Source organism: Akanthomyces muscarius, chromosome 2, assembly GCF_028009165.1.
Source record: "Akanthomyces muscarius strain Ve6 chromosome 2, whole genome shotgun sequence".
Classification (NCBI taxonomy): Eukaryota; Fungi; Ascomycota; class Sordariomycetes; order Hypocreales; family Cordycipitaceae; genus Akanthomyces; species Akanthomyces muscarius.
This window is the reverse complement of record NC_079242.1, coordinates 1,504,700-1,522,101: the sequence shown is the minus strand read 5'-3', so window position 1 is coordinate 1,522,101 and position 17,402 is coordinate 1,504,700. Positions and strand designations below refer to the sequence as shown.

General features: G+C 55.6%; 6 protein-coding genes across 6 annotated transcripts; 1 reads left to right on the top strand and 5 right to left on the bottom strand.

Moving 5' to 3' along the window:
* Nucleotides 1-899: 899 nt before the first annotated feature.
* Nucleotides 900-1,958, bottom strand: LMH87_003607 (uncharacterized protein; the record flags this gene model as incomplete). Its single annotated transcript, XM_056194704.1, has 1 exon — nt 900-1,958. The coding sequence occupies one exon, from the start codon at nt 1,956-1,958 to the stop codon at nt 900-902; it is 1,059 nt and encodes a 352-aa protein (XP_056048406.1).
* Nucleotides 1,959-5,967: 4,009 nt separating this feature from the next.
* On the bottom strand, nt 5,968-8,191 carry LMH87_003606 (uncharacterized protein; the record flags this gene model as incomplete). The annotated part of the gene is made up of 5 exons (XM_056194703.1): nt 5,968-7,340; nt 7,396-7,565; nt 7,619-7,797; nt 7,848-8,045; nt 8,111-8,191. The coding sequence occupies 5 exons, from the start codon at nt 8,189-8,191 to the stop codon at nt 5,968-5,970; spliced, it is 2,001 nt and encodes a 666-aa protein (XP_056048405.1).
* A 739-nt stretch (nt 8,192-8,930) lies between these two features.
* On the top strand, nt 8,931-10,160 carry LMH87_003605 (uncharacterized protein; the record flags this gene model as incomplete). Its single annotated transcript, XM_056194702.1, has 4 exons — nt 8,931-9,287; nt 9,343-9,407; nt 9,459-9,685; nt 9,742-10,160. 4 exons carry the CDS (start codon nt 8,931-8,933, stop codon nt 10,158-10,160), a joined length of 1,068 nt encoding a protein of 355 aa, XP_056048404.1.
* A 383-nt stretch (nt 10,161-10,543) lies between these two features.
* LMH87_003604 (uncharacterized protein) lies at nt 10,544-11,650 on the bottom strand (the record flags this gene model as incomplete). The annotated part of the gene is made up of 4 exons (XM_056194701.1): nt 10,544-11,304; nt 11,359-11,427; nt 11,489-11,510; nt 11,582-11,650. 4 exons carry the CDS (start codon nt 11,648-11,650, stop codon nt 10,544-10,546), a joined length of 921 nt encoding a protein of 306 aa, XP_056048403.1.
* A 496-nt stretch (nt 11,651-12,146) lies between these two features.
* On the bottom strand, nt 12,147-14,074 carry LMH87_003603 (uncharacterized protein; the record flags this gene model as incomplete). Its single annotated transcript, XM_056194700.1, has 2 exons — nt 12,147-13,109; nt 13,172-14,074. The coding sequence occupies 2 exons, from the start codon at nt 14,072-14,074 to the stop codon at nt 12,147-12,149; spliced, it is 1,866 nt and encodes a 621-aa protein (XP_056048402.1).
* A 930-nt stretch (nt 14,075-15,004) lies between these two features.
* LMH87_003602 (uncharacterized protein) lies at nt 15,005-16,009 on the bottom strand (the record flags this gene model as incomplete). Its single annotated transcript, XM_056194699.1, has 1 exon — nt 15,005-16,009. One exon carries the CDS (start codon nt 16,007-16,009, stop codon nt 15,005-15,007), a length of 1,005 nt encoding a protein of 334 aa, XP_056048401.1.
* Nucleotides 16,010-17,402: the final 1,393 nt, after the last annotated feature.

Here is a 17,402-nt window from a genome sequence, read left to right as displayed (position 1 = left end):
ACTACCTAAGCAAAGAGCAAAGTGCTTTGACATCCCAAAAGAAAAAAAAGAGTGAGGGTCCTATTGATATCCCCATTCTAATGCTTGCGCCGAAGCATCAGAGTGCCCTCTCCACTCGAGGTGCTATTTCGGAGTTCCATACTCCAGCCCAAAGATGTCCAGCTACTAAAAAGCAGCAATAACCCAGTATCCTCCCATTCGTATATTCCATGCCTCCGTCCGAGGAGCCGCCCATTTGTCCTTCTATATAAAGCATATTGGTTTCCTCCAGCTCGCCATCGGTAGGCAAGCCAGAGGCTGATTATTATCTTGTGTGGTGTCGCAGAGTGTTGAGGCATTCGACGATTCACTGTTCAACAGCTAAGCCGGAGCGAAATGTCAATGAGTGAAGCGTCAAGCGGATGATTCTCCACGACGATAAAAAAAAAAGTAAGGTGTTGAACTGGTTTGAGACGTCGCCAGCAAAAGGGTATGTGCAAGAAGATAAAAGTAGCGGAAGCGAACGACAATAAGCCATTAAAGGAAATACCGGGAGAAACGTATAGTGGCAAAAGAGTCACAGAGTTTCCACCAGGCAAGTGATGGGTGAGCTTCGCGCTGCGGGGGTATCTGCCCAAATGCCAACTGTTGCCAGAAACCAGATAAACGGCGCAAGAGTTGAGAGAAATAAAAAGAAAAAGCTCCAAAAGCAAATGTTGTTGTGAACCCGTGTCATCGTAAGAATTGGTCGTGATGTGGACGTTTTGGCTGTCAACATAACCAGCGTGCGACACGCATTCCTTTTGGCTCAGCCAAGTCGGCCGAGTGTATTTTGATATCCGGACCCAGGTTCATAAGCGATAAGAGGAAACAAAAGAAATAAACCGCACCAAAAAAAAACGCCGTGCATGCATATCGTATTATACAGAACCAAGTCGTAGGAGAGCCTCGACAGCGTCGCGCTCCTGAGCGCCAGAGGCACCAGCGAGCGCAGTCATGTCGAAGCTAGATTGAGGGAGACGAGCCATGCCGGACCTGCCGGAAAAGGCGCGCATGCCAGTGGCATTGTACGTGTGCGAGACGGGCACGTCCGGGCTGGACAGGGCCGCAGCCATGTTGGGGTAGGATTCGGCGCGCAAAGCGGCGGCACCCATAGCGGCCCAGTCCTCGTCGTCGGTGACGTCCTCGGGGTCGTCGTTCATGGTGACATCGTCGTCGGGGGCTTCCGAGCACGAGGCGGACTCGTAGCCGTCCATCGACATCTTGTCAGCCTCGTCCTCCATCATGGGGATGGGGCGGTGGTCGTCGTGGGAGAAGTGGAAGGACTCGCCACTGGAAACCAAAATGTTTGCCCTGGCCCTCTCCTGGGCTCTCAGGGCATTCCTGGAGATGGGGATGCCGCCGTTGGCCAGGGACTCGGGCGGGGTGGCCTCGCGGTCACGGCCTGGAAGTCCTCGTCGCTTGGCGTTCCACCGTCCCCAGCCGACCTTTTCAAAATCCACTTCGTTCTCACCGTGCGCGCCGTCTCCACGGCCCTCGAGGGCACCGACGACCAGCCTGCGGGCCTTGGTCGGGGGGATGCCGGAGAAGCCGGGAACCGATGTGGTCAGGTAGCCCATAATATGTCGTATCGCCAGAGGCCCGTGGTTGAGCAGGATCTCGGGGAGATGATACGTGCCCAGCATGGCGCTGGTTATGGTACCGGAGGCATCGTGATGCGGGGAGACGGAGCGCTTGGGTCCGTTGGCGTCTTCGTGGAGGTCCAAGTCGGAGTCGATGGGCTCGAGCTTGGCCGCCTTTTGAAGCTGGGCCTTGAGGCCGTGTGCGGGAAGCGCAGGGGAGATGGAGTTGGGAGGAGTCGGGAGGTTATGAGATCGTGCCACAGTCGCCGGGTCGCTCCGATCCGCTACAACAGTCAAGTTGTCTCGGTTCAAGGAGGCCTGGGGAATGTCACGAGCAGCTGCTGCCATGGAAGCCATGATGTATGTACCAGGTGTATAAGAGGGCTTCAGAACAATCTGCAAGGATGGGGTTAGCGCGTGTCTGGCGGAGGAAAAACGCGTGCTGTCGGTGACGGAGATGAGGAGGATGCAGACGGCAGAGCGTGATGCCTCGCAAGCGATGGCGATGTGGCCGACGCGCTGGGGAGTTGCGATGCAGGAGCCGGTGGTGAGGTGTGAGGTGCGGTTGAGTCACTGCGGCCAGGGTACGTACCTAGACTGTCCCGAAGCGGAAGTTGGCGAGACTGGTATATAACTTGAGCTTGTTAAAAAAGAACAAATTATTTAAATGGGCAGGCGGGCAGAGCTGGCGCGACTCTCTGGACTGTGACAGATGACTCTCGATGATTATTATAGGATGGGATCGTTGTTGTTTTTGCTTTGACGAAGGAAAGAAGGAGGGAGGGTCGGAGGCGCGGCGAGGAGGACGCACGAGTTATGTATACCCAGGTAGGCTGTAGGCTGTAGGCTGTAGCAGCCTCAGACTCAGACTCATTAGCAGGAGCGGCCAGCGACCAGCGCGCTGTAACGAAACGCTGTACGGAGTAAACGGACGGTGCGCCAGGCGACAATAGAGGCTTGGGGGGGGGGGGGGGGGTGCCCAAGGTGGCGCCGAGGTGTGCGTCGGGGTGCGCGTCTGCTTGGCTTGCTTGACAGTTGGCCATCGTAATTCAATCAACAAGTACTGATCGCTAGGCTGAGCCGCGGAAAGTGACCTTTTGATCTTGCCTCAAGCCTACCAAACCCAGGAGAGAGGCCGAGCGAGCCACGCCAGCCCGAGCCAGAGCCTAACTGGAGGGTGCGAGAAAGGTACATGTGGCACCAGGTACCTCTTGTCCTGCGGGAGCGCTGGCAGGTGACAAAGGCGCCCGGTTTGAGGTGCTAACCGTACGCCAGAGGATTGGAGCGAGGTACTTTACCGATACATGGTGTTCCGCGCCTGGCTCCAGGTAGCTCGACGCGAGATGGTGTCGTCACAGTGGAGGGTGTGCGCTGAATGCCCCCGCTGTTTTGCTGAAATGGGGCGTCGATGCAGTGGGCTCGCCGCGACGCGAGGTACTTGCCAGCCAAGTATACGTATGCAATCCTGGGCTGACACATGAATTAATTGCAAAGGCAATCAAATCCCATGACTCCAGCCGCACAGCCAGTTGCCAGCCAGTGCGTTCCCTCGGGACAGCCAGGAATGTGCTATTGCGCATGGCGCTTGTTCAACTGTTCATTGTCACTTGCGGCCTGTCGCTGATTCCTGTTGCGCCCTTCATCGGCCGGCCGCCCGTCTTGTGCTGCCGTTGCAAACGCCCTGTATCACCCTTCAATGACTGACGGGCCCCTGTACTTTGCCGATGGCGGCAGGATGTGCGCGCAGTGAATTGCAGAAAGCCCGGATTGCAAACGGCCAGGCCAACATGCTACGAAAACTGACCAGTAAGCTGACCTAATGGCAGCACACTACTTGTGCCCAAAGCCTAAATGGCAAGCCAAAAAAAAAAAAAAAAAAAACCGTGCCGCGGCCAAAATATTTCAAGCGATGTTACTTTTGCCCTAATTATTTTCGTGCCCTGCTTTTTCTCTTGCCTTCTGTGCGGGTTGTGGGCTCTCTTTCCGGGCGTGTGTGTCTTCATCGTGGTCGCGTTATCGTTGCCTTTCTCCCCGCACGCGAGATCGGACCTTTTGTCGGCCAACAAAGTGGACAACGTGGGCGCATCAGTGGAATCGCGGGGGGTGACGACGAAAGCGTAGCGTAGGTAGGCACCTAGCTATCGAGTCCGGTTTAAATCAACGGTTACAGTGCCTACAGTAGTGCGCCGTGGCTAGCTTCAATCAGTTGGCGCATCTCGTGCATGAAGAACTGGGTCAGTACTGCAACTGCTGCGTTGTACTGGTAGTTGTATGACTGTACCGACGACTGCTGCCTCGTGGAGGGAGTTGTCCCAGGTGCTACAAGGCAAGCCGTCCTTCCAAGTACGCGTAGGTAGCTAGCAAGTGCAGGTCTCGCAAGACAACACATCTACACACAAGGGATACTGCATTTACATCCATCTGCCGAGGACATTCTTGACGTCTAGCAGGTCCTCCGGTCCCGTCAAAACTGAACTCCAACAATGCCTCAGCGCGCTACAGTGGACTCGACGCCCCAAAGCACGCCCCCAAGCTCCAGCAGCAAAGTCCCGTCCCTCGCCCCACGCCCACTCACCCACCCCGCTGTACGCGCTATAATTACAGCGCATCTCCAGCGTTCTGCCGCAGCACCCATTGCTTCGCGCACATGCTCTTCTCCATTCGTCCACGAGCGACCCGACCGTGATGCCTATTCGCCTATTCCTCTTTTTCGTCATCGTGTCATGGAAAGCGGGAAAATGTGTCAGAATTCCCGTTTGCGTCATTCCATTTTTTGTGCGTTTTTTGCCATTATTTTTCCCCTCCTTCAAGAGAAAAGATTTGTGCGTCTGCCTCTAACCCCCTTTCTCTCCGTGTAAGTCAAGAAGGAGTCGGTGCGAACCTGGCGTCCCCTCCCCCTATCTCCCCCCAGTCTGATTAAGCTTCATTTTACTGCCGACAAGCCAGCCTGTTCGATCCTCTTCCACCAATCTCCCTCCCTCCTTGGCTCATTATCCCTTTTCTCATTTCTTCGCCAAAAATAAGCAAATTCGAATAATACCTCTTTCCATCGTAATTACAGCGCATGTGTCATCAGGGCTTCTCATGACAGCCCACTCTTCCCTCGCCTTCCTACCCGGCCTGACTAAAACTGACGTGCATGGAGGATCCATCCGAATCCTCTCTCTCTTGCTCAAAATAGCACATCCAACACAGTTTCCTATTCCTTTTCCTTGCAAGGGAGGGGGGTGTGCGCTGCAGCCAAGCCCCGGTGGGTTTGCAATGCGCCAGTCTTGCGCTGTCGAGCCTTCTCACAGCACAAACTCCCTCGTGGTCGCCCCGAGTGGCTCATGGCGTGCCGTGGCAATGGATCCATCCCTTCGTTTATACTTGGCCTTTGCCGGATAGAATTGTCAGAAAGACAGGTAGAGAAAAAGCGAATGATCAAATGACTTTTTGCAGTCGACTAATTGAGCCATTTTCTTGGCTCTTGACAATGCCTAAAGCACCCGAGAGCTAGCTTGACGCGTCTTGCCTTCCGTTCTCAAATCAAACCCTCTTATCATTGATAGCTGTATCATCACTGTACGCGGCCCGAGAGGGCTATCGCGTCTTGGCCTTGACTACAACTCTCGCTAGCCCACTTCCCCGCGCGTCCCGGCTGCGATAACACACCCGGGGCTGAGCGTCATTTGTTTTTTTGTTTTTTTTCCTTTCGGCCATGGTTTTGTGCGATTGCGATAGAAAGCCCTAAACCTGTGGTCAACCGAATCGTGCGATGCATTGGTCCGTGAGCTGGCTGACCGGCCACAGCGTCGACCTCCACCGGCTGGCTCGAACCACGCTGAGGGCATCCGACCATGCTCGCACTGAACCACACCTATGGCTTGTAGCCAATTTCGGCCAAAACATTCTGCTTCCGTCGTAGCTGAGGTGATCAAAACCCCCGAAACAAGGTGAATGGCTTGGTGTTCCTCAGCTATCCGGTCCCCGTACCATCGTGCCGCCCACTGATCTCTCATTGGTCGCCTCTGCGATATATAAAAAAGCTGCCTGCAGGCAAGCACGGCCAATCCTAGCTCTGTCGTCGCCGAAAAGCCATACCCCGCTCTGCAGTACGACTTCGTTCACTGCAGGTGAAGAACAGCGCCGAGCTTTTGTTCTTCTTCATGCAGCTTGCCCCTCCCCCTCCCACTGCCCAACCCAACAGGGCAGCTGGATCCGTCCCGCACACCATCGTCGGAGACCATTGGCAAACCACAAGTGTCCGGCACGGGCAAACAAGCGTGCTCATCCGGTAGTGTCTTTTCTTTTGTCATTGCTGTTCCATGTCTATCTGTGTGCTTCTATTCTATTTCGTCATCGTTGGGAACTTCCGCAGTCCCCGTCACCCGGGTTGGGCAAACACAAACTCGCGGCACGCTCGCTTCAGCACGTTCAGCTTCTCTTGGGACTGCATAAAGACCTCCCTGTACTGCGAGATGCTCTCCCGCAGCATGGCGTCTTTGTTGAGCCGGCCGTCGCATATCGCCTTCATCTTGAGCTCCATCTCTTTTCGTAGAAACGGCTTGCCCAGACTCGTCTCAAAGTTCATCCGGTCAAACCCCAGGATCAGGGCCACGCCGAGCTGTGTCGGCACAAATACCTTGACACTCCCTCCTCTGCCTCGGCCCGCTGCTCCGCCGCCGCGCCCGCCTCTTCCGCGAGCACCCCGGCCGCGGCCACGGCCCCGTCCACCTCTGCTTGCTTGCGCGCCGTCGCCGTCAGATTCGTCGTCGTCATCGTTGCCGCCGCTTGTTGTGCCAGAACGAGCAATCGTCGCCACGTATTCTCGGTCCTGGATTTTCTGAATGTGTTCGGCCATGGTCGCATCCGTGCCAATACCATTGGCATCCATCAGCGCAATGAGGTCCGCTTCGGTGAGATATGACGGCGGCCCTGTCTTGCCTTCTGTCATCATGGCCTCTGTCGGCACGAATTGCTCTCCAGCAGTAAATTTTGGCAGCTCAGCCGTGTCATTCCATTTCTCGTACACGTAGACGTCAAGGTAGTTTCTTTCCAAGACAATGACACCATGGGCGCTGAACATTTCATCGCCGTATTGCAGATCGATTTCTGTGGCGGAGCCCTTGGCATCTTCTGAGCAGCAGGCGAGGAAGCGTCTCACAACATACTCGTATAGGCGGCCTTCGTCAAAGTTCAACACGTTCGGTGCGGCATAAGTAATAGGATGGATAGGCGGGTGCGCCTTATCGTCGTGTCTTCCTTCCCGCGGCTGCTGAAATCCACCGTTCACAAGACCTTGTGCAAACTCACCCCAGCGCTGGTCAGGCGTCTGCTTCTGTACCAACGCACGCAGGTTCATGCCCTTGTCGAAGCGGTCCGTCTCTGTTCTTGGGTAGCTAATGAAGCCTCTGTTGTAGAGGCCCTCGGCAATTGTCATAGCCTGCTGACCACTCAGCCGGAGCAAGCGAGTAGCTGCTTTTTGGAGCTCTACTGTGGTGAGTGGCAGTGGCTTGAATTTGCGCGTTGGCTTTTCCTGGACCTTGGTAATTTTGGCCAGCTTTGCAGCCAAGCATCTTTCATATAAAATGATAGTCGTCGGGCGATCAAAAAGCCGATATCTTGACCAGCTAAAAACGACCTGTTTGCCCTGGCGGCTATGCGTGAGCTTGATGCCCCAGAATGGTTCCGGGATGAAATTCTTGACTCGAAAATACCGATCCACAACGAAACCAAGGGTGGGAAACTGGCACGAGCCTTGACGAGCAAAAGTCAGCACACGAGTGTCCAAACCATAATGGAGACAACTCACCGTAGCTTAAGGTCAGGTTTTCCATTGGCCCACCCAGTGGTCGTAGATTGTTGGTCATGAACCGTGTAAAGGCATATCCAATGCGCAAATCCAGTTCGATACGCGCGGCGACAGCATTTACCTGCTTGTCGTCCAGATTTATCAGCCTGCTGGCAGCAGACAAGACATGTCTATATATCGTCAGTGCGTGACGCGAGAGGTATGGGGCTATGCAATCTCTTACGCTCTTTCGATATTGCTGAAGCGAGCGCGTTTGACTTGAATTTGACCATTGCCCTTCTTGGCCGCATCGACAATCTCCTGGCCGATGTGTTCTCCCTCGCGATCACAATCGGTCCAGATGACGAGCAGGCGCGCGTACCTTGCCTGCTCCGCCAAATTTTGGGCAATATTCTTCTTGTCCTAGAAAAGGTTAGAGTATATATGTCAGGCCGAGCGTAGAAATTACATACATCATATACACTGCTGATGACTGGCGCGTTGAAGAGCGACTCTGGGGGCGGGTAGCTCCAGTTCTTGTGTTCGGCGGTAAACTCAAGATTGGTGAGATGCCCAGATACGCAGGTCATGATGACTGAGCAATGGCCATATGGCGACCCAAAATCAAAATCGAAAGAATAATTCTTTACATATTGGTTGCGAGTAGAGTGCTGGAGGGTGCAGCGCGCCTCTGTCAGTCGTTGCACTGCCTTGCAGACGCCTAGGTAAAACTCACGGTCTGAAATTGGCCACCAGAGAGGTGGCCAGCTACCGCCTTGGAGATGGATGGTTTCTCGGCCACGCATAGAACCCGCATATTGAAGACATGTGTGTTTTCGAACAGAGTTGGATTTTATGCGATTTGACAACGGCGATGCTGGTGATGCGCCGAGCTCTCCGATTCACAGGCAGACTATAAACGCGTCGCGTGACGGCAATTGTGCAGCGGTACCACCCCTGTCGTCTGGCTCAATGGCATCGTGAGAGCATGCAGCTTTGGTCGTTGGAGCTTCAAGGCTCCATATTTGGACAATTTTCACAGGCTTTCTTGCAGTAGTCTGTTTTGTCTCAATGCTGGTCGTGAGTGTCGAGGAGCGGTTTGGGATTTGGCAACTTTTAGGTGGGCAGCTCTCGTCGCGACCCACCCAAGCTCCAGCACCACTGTTCTCGCAGCATTGCAGTGCAAGCAAAACTAATCAGGATGCAACAATTCGAAGTTGTTTGAGTAGTGGATCATGTCTTCATGAGCTTCTACTATGCAGGACGAGAATACTTGTACCCGACCTGGCAACAAACCATCTTTGTTTGCTCGTGCGGCGAGGGTTAGCGTCGGATGACGTCCCACCCGGAGCTCCCTACCTAGGTAGGTACCTAGCAAGCACTGGCCGAAGTACTAACCAGTAAGTACCTTGGTGCTTGAGTACCTCCTCCGCCCTCTATGACGCGCGAGCCCCCTTCTCGCCATCAACATATCGCCTCTGGCCCGGGTCACCCTCACTCAAGCGCGCTCATTCATCTGGCACGATCCTAGGAAACAAGAGCCTCATCCCGGAACCATGATTCCCGCTATCCTGTCCATTGAGGACTGTGCCGACTACAGCAAGACAGTGCAACCCTTCATCCCCCAGCTCTATGCTCTGCCTCAGGTGCTCCTCGACAACGGCGCCAACCTCGCCGGCCTCAAGGAGATTTACATTCGTACGAACCCGCTCGTCACTGGATTCTCCGTCTCCATCCTGCTCGGGGCCGTCTTCCTTGCCGTCTCGGAGCTCAACCGCAACTACTCCCAGGTCGACCGCATGTGGAGCATCCTGCCCAACCTCTATGTCGTTCACTTTGCCGTCTGGGCCCGTATGGCTGGCCTCCCCTACCACCGCTTGGACCTAGTTGCCATTGCTACAACTATTTGGAGTGTATGTTTCGTCCACATCGTCTGCCCATCTAACTTCCGCTGACCACAATATGCAGGTTCGTCTGACCTACAACTACTGGCGCAAGGGTGGCTACAATGTTGGCTCTGAGGACTACAGATGGTGAGCTGATGCGCTGACATCTAATCACGGGACGTGCTAACGTCATCTTAGGTGCATCATTTCGAAGCAGGTTCCCAAGCCCATCTTCTTCCTTTTCAACGTCACCTTCATCTCCTTTATCCAGAGTATCCTGCTCTTTGCCTTCTCCGCCGCCCCCGCCTACACCATTCTTCTCTCCACGCGTTTTGAGCCCCAGATCACCACCGCGGACCTGATGTTCTTTTACGCCGAGCTCGCCCTGGTTCTGAGCGAGTGGTTCAGTGACGGCCAACAGTGGGGTACGTCCTCGCACCCAACTTCCACCAAGACTCTTCGATACTAACACACCGCATAGACTACCACCAGGCCAAGCACTCGTACCTCGAGACGGCCAAGGTCCCCAAGGGCTGGTACCAGGAGGAACTTGACCGCGGCTTCCTCACCAGTGGCCTGTGGGCATACAGCAGACATCCCAACTTCTTTGCTGAGCAGGCCATATGGTTCGTCCTCTACCAGTGGAGCTGCTACGCCACCAATACCCTCTACAGCTGGGCTGGGGTTGGCTCCTTTGCGTTGATTGCCCTCTTCCAGGGTTCTACCTGGCTGACGGAGCTCATCTCCGCTGGCAAATACCCCGAGTACACCCACTACCAGAAGCAGGTCAGCATGTTTCTCCCCACCTCGTTCAAAGGCTACACGCGGCCCGCCCCCAAAGTGATCCGCACCAGCGAGCTCGCCAAGGCCCAGGAGGAGAAGGAAAAACAGAAGAAGTAGACTACTCACAGTAATATGTTTCCTGCCATGCTGCCATGTTTCGCATCAGTCGAGCCAAAGACAGGAGCGGCCAAGGTGCGGCCAGGCCAGTGTGCTGAAGCGGTATAGACAACATGAGGGGCGAGCCAGAAGGCAGAAGTCAATAAGCTGACCAATAGAGGCGCAAATGGTGATATCCGACTGCCAGTCAGGGCGCATGACGCACATGCCCCTGTGCTTGGTAAGTTTTCACAATCCTGGAGTATGGCGCACTTATTAGAGTTGTTTGGGGGTGGTTGGGCAAGTTGGTAAGAAGCAAAACTGATACCACCATTGGGTGTTGGTCTATAAAATTCTTTCAAGTCTAGTAGTATAGGTCCTTTCTAATCCAGTATTTTGTCCTTTTATGCGCAGTCTCGCAGATCGCTCAGCTTGTCCGCGTAAAACGCAGGCACGGCTATGGCATCCTTGGCCTCCCAGTCTGCCTTGGAGTTGACGCCCGTCAGCACGTGGAGCGTGCCGCCCAGCTTGCCCTCGATGCCGAACTTGATGTCAGTGTTGAGCCTGTCGCCGACCATGCAAGTGCGCGCGCGGTCGAGCAGGAACTTGCCCTCGATGGCGTCCATCATGGCCTGGCTGGGCTTTCCGAGCGCGAGCGGCTGCTCGCCGACGGCGTTAGCCAGCGGCACGCTGCAGGAGCCTGCGCCGAGGAAGATGTCGTGGTGCATGGGCAGCGTCGAGTCGAGGTTGGTGGCGAGGAAGCGCGCGCCGCGGCGGATGTAGTGCAGGCCGTGCGCGAGCTTGAGGTAGTTGATGTGGAAGTCGAGGCCGCACAGCACGGCGCCGACCTCGGGGTCCAGCAGCGAGCCGTCGGCGAGCCCGGCAAAGTCCTCGGGGGTGATGTCGCGCCGGAAGCGGGCGTCGGTGGCGCCGATGAAGGGTATGCCCTCCGAGGCGAGCTCCTGCTCCACGCCGGCCTCGCCGATGACATAGACCTTGTTCTTGCCGGGCGGCAGCTTGAGGATGCGCGAGATGTAGACGGCGGCAGAGTAGGAGGAGCCAAAGACGTCGTCGGGGCCGGCCACGATGCCCATGCCGGCAAGCTTCTTGACGTAGTCTTGTCGTGATTTGGTAGAGTTGTTCGTCACAAAGACGATTCTCTTTCCTGGGAGGGTGTGAGACGCATATTTCGTGTATTTTTCGCCACAGCAATATTCACCTTTTGACCGCAAGAGCAGTAGCGTTTCCGGGACTCCTTCAAAGACATGGTCTCCAGACCACAATACACCTAGATGCTCATAATCAGCCGGCGTTTGCCACTTTACACACAGATAGCCGCGAGAACCCACCATCGCAATCGAATAAGAATGTCTGCAATAATAGAGAAGGATTTAGTAATTGGACCTATGAAAGCAATGTCCCGGTGGCCCAAAATAACGCACATCAAACTTGTCGAGAAAGTCTTTGATACCAGCACCGTCACCAGTGAGGTATTTCGCCGACGCAGCCATCCTTGGTGCCAGTTGATGATAAATTTATTGACACTTGTTAGAGCTTGATCACAAGATGCGATTATATCTTAGAAGATGTGAGAAATATCTGGGGAGCTGACGAGTTGAAATGGTGAGATTCGAAACTTGGTCCGCCATTGGTGATTAGTCATGGATTTGTTGGTGGGATACCGAATAGCGAAATATCCTCAGCGCGGATAGGTATATCAACGCTTTAGTGTTTATTTGAAAACGAAGTTTGCTATTATTTGAAAAGTTTAGATCAAGGAGCGCCTAGACTGCTGCGTAGTTGCCCGCCTTACCATTTCACTAAACAACTACATGCTCATACAGGGTAGTGAGATATCTGTCGAGTAAGCTACTGGCAGCGACGCTACGGGAATGGAATGCATGATTATCTCCGATGATATAAAGTATCATGCTGGTGAAAAAGAAATTATTGATTTTCAAAACAATGTACGCAAAATGTTTTGATTACGCGCTATATGCTGCTTTATCAGAAAGGGAAACGCGGCGCATCAATCACAAAGCTCGACGCTTCCAGCTCGGCGTCCTTTTTCCACGGATCAAAGTCCGACTGGCACACAGTCTCGCGCGACGGAACCTTGCCCGTCTCCATGTACTCGCGCGCAATGCCCCAGGTGCAGTCGCTCTTGGCGGACCCCAGCGCGCAGTGGCCCATGGACTCCTGCACCACGACCGCGGCGCCCGGGTGCTCGGCGGCCATGCGGCGCGCCGACCGCAGCGGCGTGACGGGGTCGAGGCGGCTGGACAGGAACAGCAGCGGCGCGGCCGGCTTGCCCGGCACTGGCCGCCCGTGCTTGGTCCTCTCGTGGCGCGGCGTCGTAAATGGGCCCGTGAAGGGCCAGTTGCGCGGGAAGCGGAAGCCCGCGCAGGGCAGGCGGATCTTGGACCAGAAGCTGCCAAAGGTCCGCGACGTCTGGCCCTCGCCGGCGACGAAGCCGCGCCACCAGTCCAGGTCTTTGCTTGTCACGTCCTCGCCGTCGGCGCAGCGCGTCGCGATGCTGGCCTCGTTGACCGCGAGCTGCATGACGGGCACCGTGATGCTGTCGGCGCCGCCGGCGGCGCACGCGTCGCGTAGGTGCGGAAACGCGCCAATCTTGTCGAGGAGCTGCACGAACGAGGTCGCGTTGCCGCGGAGGAGGTCGGCCAGCGACGCGGCCAAGGGTTTGAAGGATGCACCGGGGTTGTAGCTGCTGATGGCAGCGGCGATGCGCACGTCGGCGGGTGTGAGCGCCGAAAAGCCGCCGCCGGGCGTCCGGATGGGGAGCGGCTCGTCGGCGAGGGCGGCGATGAAGTCCTCGACCCGAGCCTCGATGTCGGCGCCCGACTTGTCGCCGACCTGCACGAGAGGGCAGACAGAGACACCGGCAGCATGACAGCCGCTGTAGAAATGAGAAGTAATGTTGTCGGCATCAATGGTGCTAGTGATCCAGCCCTACAACAACGAAAACAATTTAGCATGAGGGATGGTAGAAATTGTCGCAGGTTTTTACTTACTGGGCCCGAGGAGTAGTCTTTGGCATCGACAACACCATCAAGGATGAGGCGACCAACACGTTCAGGAAACAGTGAGGCAAAGTAGTTACCCAGGATGGTGCCGTACGAATAGCCCACGTACTGCAGACGCGGGACGTCATCCTTGTCGTGAGCCCTCTTTCGCAGTTCGAGACGCTCATCATTCTCGTCTCCCTCATCATCCACACCCACCATCCCCTCCGCCCTGAGATGCTCGTCAATCTTGTCCACAATCTGGACCATGTCGCGCGCGACGCTCGGCGTGCTCATGTAGCCCATAATCTCCGCGCCGGGGGTGCCGGCCGCGCTCTCCGCGTCGCACGTCGCCATGAAGCTCCTGTACATGCCGAGGATGCGCGGGACGGCCGAGGGCTCGGACCCGTCGAGGATGCCGACGCCGCGCTCCTCGTACGCAAAGGCGTCGCGCGCCAGGTCGTTGTGCGGCAGACAGTTGGCGCGCGGCCAGCTGCGGCCGACGCCGCGCGGGTCAAACGACAGGATCTCGTAGTGCCGGCGGCCGGGCCTGTCGAGCGTGTCGCGCAGCCGGCGTCCCGGACCGCCGCGCACGCTGTCGACGCCGGAGCCCCCCGGCCCGCCCGGGTTGGTGATGACGGTGCCGCCAAAGGTCGGGTCCGAGGCGGGCACGACGGCCGGCAGGCGGATGACGGCCAGCACGACGAGGCGCGGGTCGGCGGTGGCGTTTTGCCAGTCCATGGGCACCGTCAGGCGCGCGCACTCGTAGCCGTCGTAGCAGGGCCGGTACGAGAGGACCGTGGAGGGCGGCAGCTTTTCCCAGTCAAAGCTGTCATTGGCGCTGCTCGTGGTGGATTGCTGGCCCTGCGCCAGGGCGGCAACTCCTGCCAACACAGCTGCTGTATATCTCATTGCGCAAGCAGTGTACCCTCACCCTGTTTGCTTTGTGTAGTATGACCCAAGCAGGAAACAGAGCAGAGCAAGAAATGAGATATGCAACTCCAAGGCTGGGCGAGGCTGGGACAGGACAGTCATGTCATGCTGGGCGGAGTCGTGCGACTGTTAGCGCTCGGCTTCAGCACCCGATTCTACGTAATTGGCCTCTGTTTCAGTTCGTCGTCGGCCAGTCGGCCATTGCTGAAAAAGCGATAGAACGTGCGCTCTGTCAAGAAGCAACAACGACAACTACATGGACACGAAAGACAGAAATATCCATGTGGGACTGGTCTCGTGTGCTTGCATCCCGCCAATGTCTAGACCGAAAGGCCGTTGACATCAGGCTAGCGACCAAGTTCCCGACTCTTATTACCAGTACCTAGATTAATTGGAGCTTCCACGGCTACCACGGGTTCCAGCTCGCCCCTCACAAGAACGCCAAGCACACCGTCTGGCCGATTCGGGGCGCACTGTCTTTTCGGCGCTAATCGTATTCGTGTGACGGGGCCTCGTTTTCGTACGGGCCTCGGATCTAACCTGCGACTTGGTTCACGACTGGAGACAAGACTGAGGTATGAAATATGTACTGTTTATTCCGCATAGAAATAAAATGCAGCTATTATATGACTTTGAAGCAGACATCACGCTGTCTATGTACTTTTTTTTTTTGCAAGGAGAAAAATTGTAGTCCAATGCTTGCTCGGATTTGTTCGGGCAATGTGCGACAAGGCGCGGCGGGGAAAAGGGGCGCCAGCCCAGTCCCTGCTATGATAACAAGAAAGCAGGTTGCCCTTTGACGTTGTCTATTATATTAAAAGTATGACTCCCAACAAGATGAGAGAAAAAAAACGCAATGCTCGTAAATGGGGAAAAGTCTCCCTGTTGTGACCGCTTTTGCTTCCGAATCTAGTCGCTCTTATTCTTTTGGGGAATGGGGTTACCCTTCTCGTCAATGAGACCCTTCTCACGCATCACGCGTAGTGCATCGTGAATAGGGTCAAGCTCGGGTTTCGGCTCGCGGTGCGAGTCAAAGTAGCTGTCGGCCCAGGTAAAGTACTGGCCATAGTTGCAAGTAAAGTACATGTGGTGAAGGGTGTGGTGCGCAGGGCTGTTGATGAACTTTTCGGACCAGGTGCCGGTGATCATGTCGCCGTCGTGAATGAAAATGGTCCAGAGCTGCACCAGAATGAAGAGCACAGCGTAGAGGTACTTTTGCATTGGGCAGATGAAGACAAAGATGTGGTATGGAGTCGACTGCAGGAATCCGTCGACGGGGTGGAAAGCAATCGCAGCCCATGGCGTGGGAACAATCCACTTGTGGTGAGGCTTGTGAACGTATTTGTAAACGCTGGGGTGGTGCTCCAATCTGTGAATCCAGTAGATGAAGAAGTCGTTGAAGACCATGTAGATGAGAGTCGAGACAAAGAGCCAGGGCCAGCCGTACTCGTCGATGCGCGTGTAGAGCAGGCTGTGGCCGCGAACCTCGGCGAGGAAAAACGGCAGACTGAGAAGGTCGATGAGGGGAATGGCCCAGAGCGAGGACATGATTTCTTGACGGATCTGGTTCTTGAGAAACCGCGGGTGGTACTCGAGACGACGGTCAAAGACGCAGTAGTAGGAAAAGGCGGCGAAGAGGAAGTAAATGGCGGCGGCACCAAAGCCGGCGACAAACAAAATCGAGGCGCATTGGCGGCGAATGTCGTCGCGCGGCAGCGACGAGACGATGCACGAGTCAATGGCCGAGGCGGCGACCTTTGCGGTGGCGTTGTGCGCGGCGACGGCGTTCAACAGCGACGTGGTCGACCAGGAGGCGGTGGAAACAGCGTCGCAGGCCACGGCCGGGCCGGGAAAGAAGTATGAGTAGGCATGGTCGAAGACGAGGGGATCGAGGATCTCGAGGGCGGTATCCATCTTGTGCGACTGGCTGTACCTCGAGCACGGCAAGGGCCAAGGAACTGAAAAAAAGAAGAAGTCGTTGTGGCGAGAAGCGTTTGTACGGAGGGGAGGGAAAAGTGTTTGCTCTACCGAGTATTTAGATAAGATCAACTCATTTCAATTTTTTTTTGACTAAGCGATGCCCGCTCCACTCGGCCAGCCCAAAAGGCCCGCCCACGGATTGAGCGGAAGCCGAAGGGATCCCAGTCATGCCACTTTCTGCTTTGCCTGTTCCCGCCGCCCGCTGCCGGGGTCACAGTGCGCGATCGCTCGGCCTGGCACTGTCTCCGGTGGCGCCAGACCTCCCTAGCCGCAGCTCATTTTTGTTCCTGGAACAGTGGGCACGACAAGAGAGACCAGACCACCTCGGCGCCGCAGCACGCCTCTGCAGATGCACGCTGCACCCATGTAACCAGATAGTGAGGCCAGTCGCGCCGGGAATGTCGTGCAAGTCCAGGTCGGGTGATTTGCAATGGGCGGAAATTGAGCGTGCCGAATTTCTCCTGTACGCTACTTGGCGTCTCGCACTCGGGTGATGGCACTGCCACTCTTAGTGTGTCGTCGATAATGCGTATCGGTCTGCATGCAGTTGGCCACAGGGATATGAAACGAATAAATTCGTCACCTTACACTCGCTTCACAAAACACAATAAAGCTCACAGGACACAACAAAAACTCAGTGGGGTTAAGAAAAAAATACAAGACCACCAAAAAAACATGTACAGCACCCGGTGTTCGCTGGTCGTCTCCGACCCAACTACTAATCTGGCGCTCAAGTGGTTTTCGCTCGGAGATCGGACGGGATCCAGATTATTCACTTGGCTGTGGCCGTACATGTCTGAATAGAGAGCTAAATTTACCTATAAGCCAGGTAGGTAAGCGATGCCCATCCTGGGATCAAGCGTGCGCACGTCACTGTGATGCTGCTTCTGGGCCATTACCATCAGGCACAAACCCGAGGACCCGGAAGGCTTCGACTATCTAAGACGAGGGACATGTGAATTATCCTGGAACACCAAGCCGATACATAGTCTGCAGTTTGCCCAAGGTTACGCAAGGAAAAAAGTAGAATATGCGGGCGCATGCACCGCATCCACAGCCGCTACTCAGTTGTGCTTGTGCTCACCTCCAAAACTCCTCCATCCCATCCGAGAGATTTTGCTCGCCAACCATAGATTAGTTCGGTGGTACAGCCCACCTGTCACTGCCAGACCGGTGACCTGTTGCCGGCACTTGCCCACTGGTCCAGTTGACGCCTCGAGCCGCCTGGTGCAATCGAAGAGGTGTCTCACGAGGACACTGACGACAGCTGTGCACAAAAACTATGCGGTGGAACTTTTACGATTTCTTTTTCCAAAATGAAGGGAGA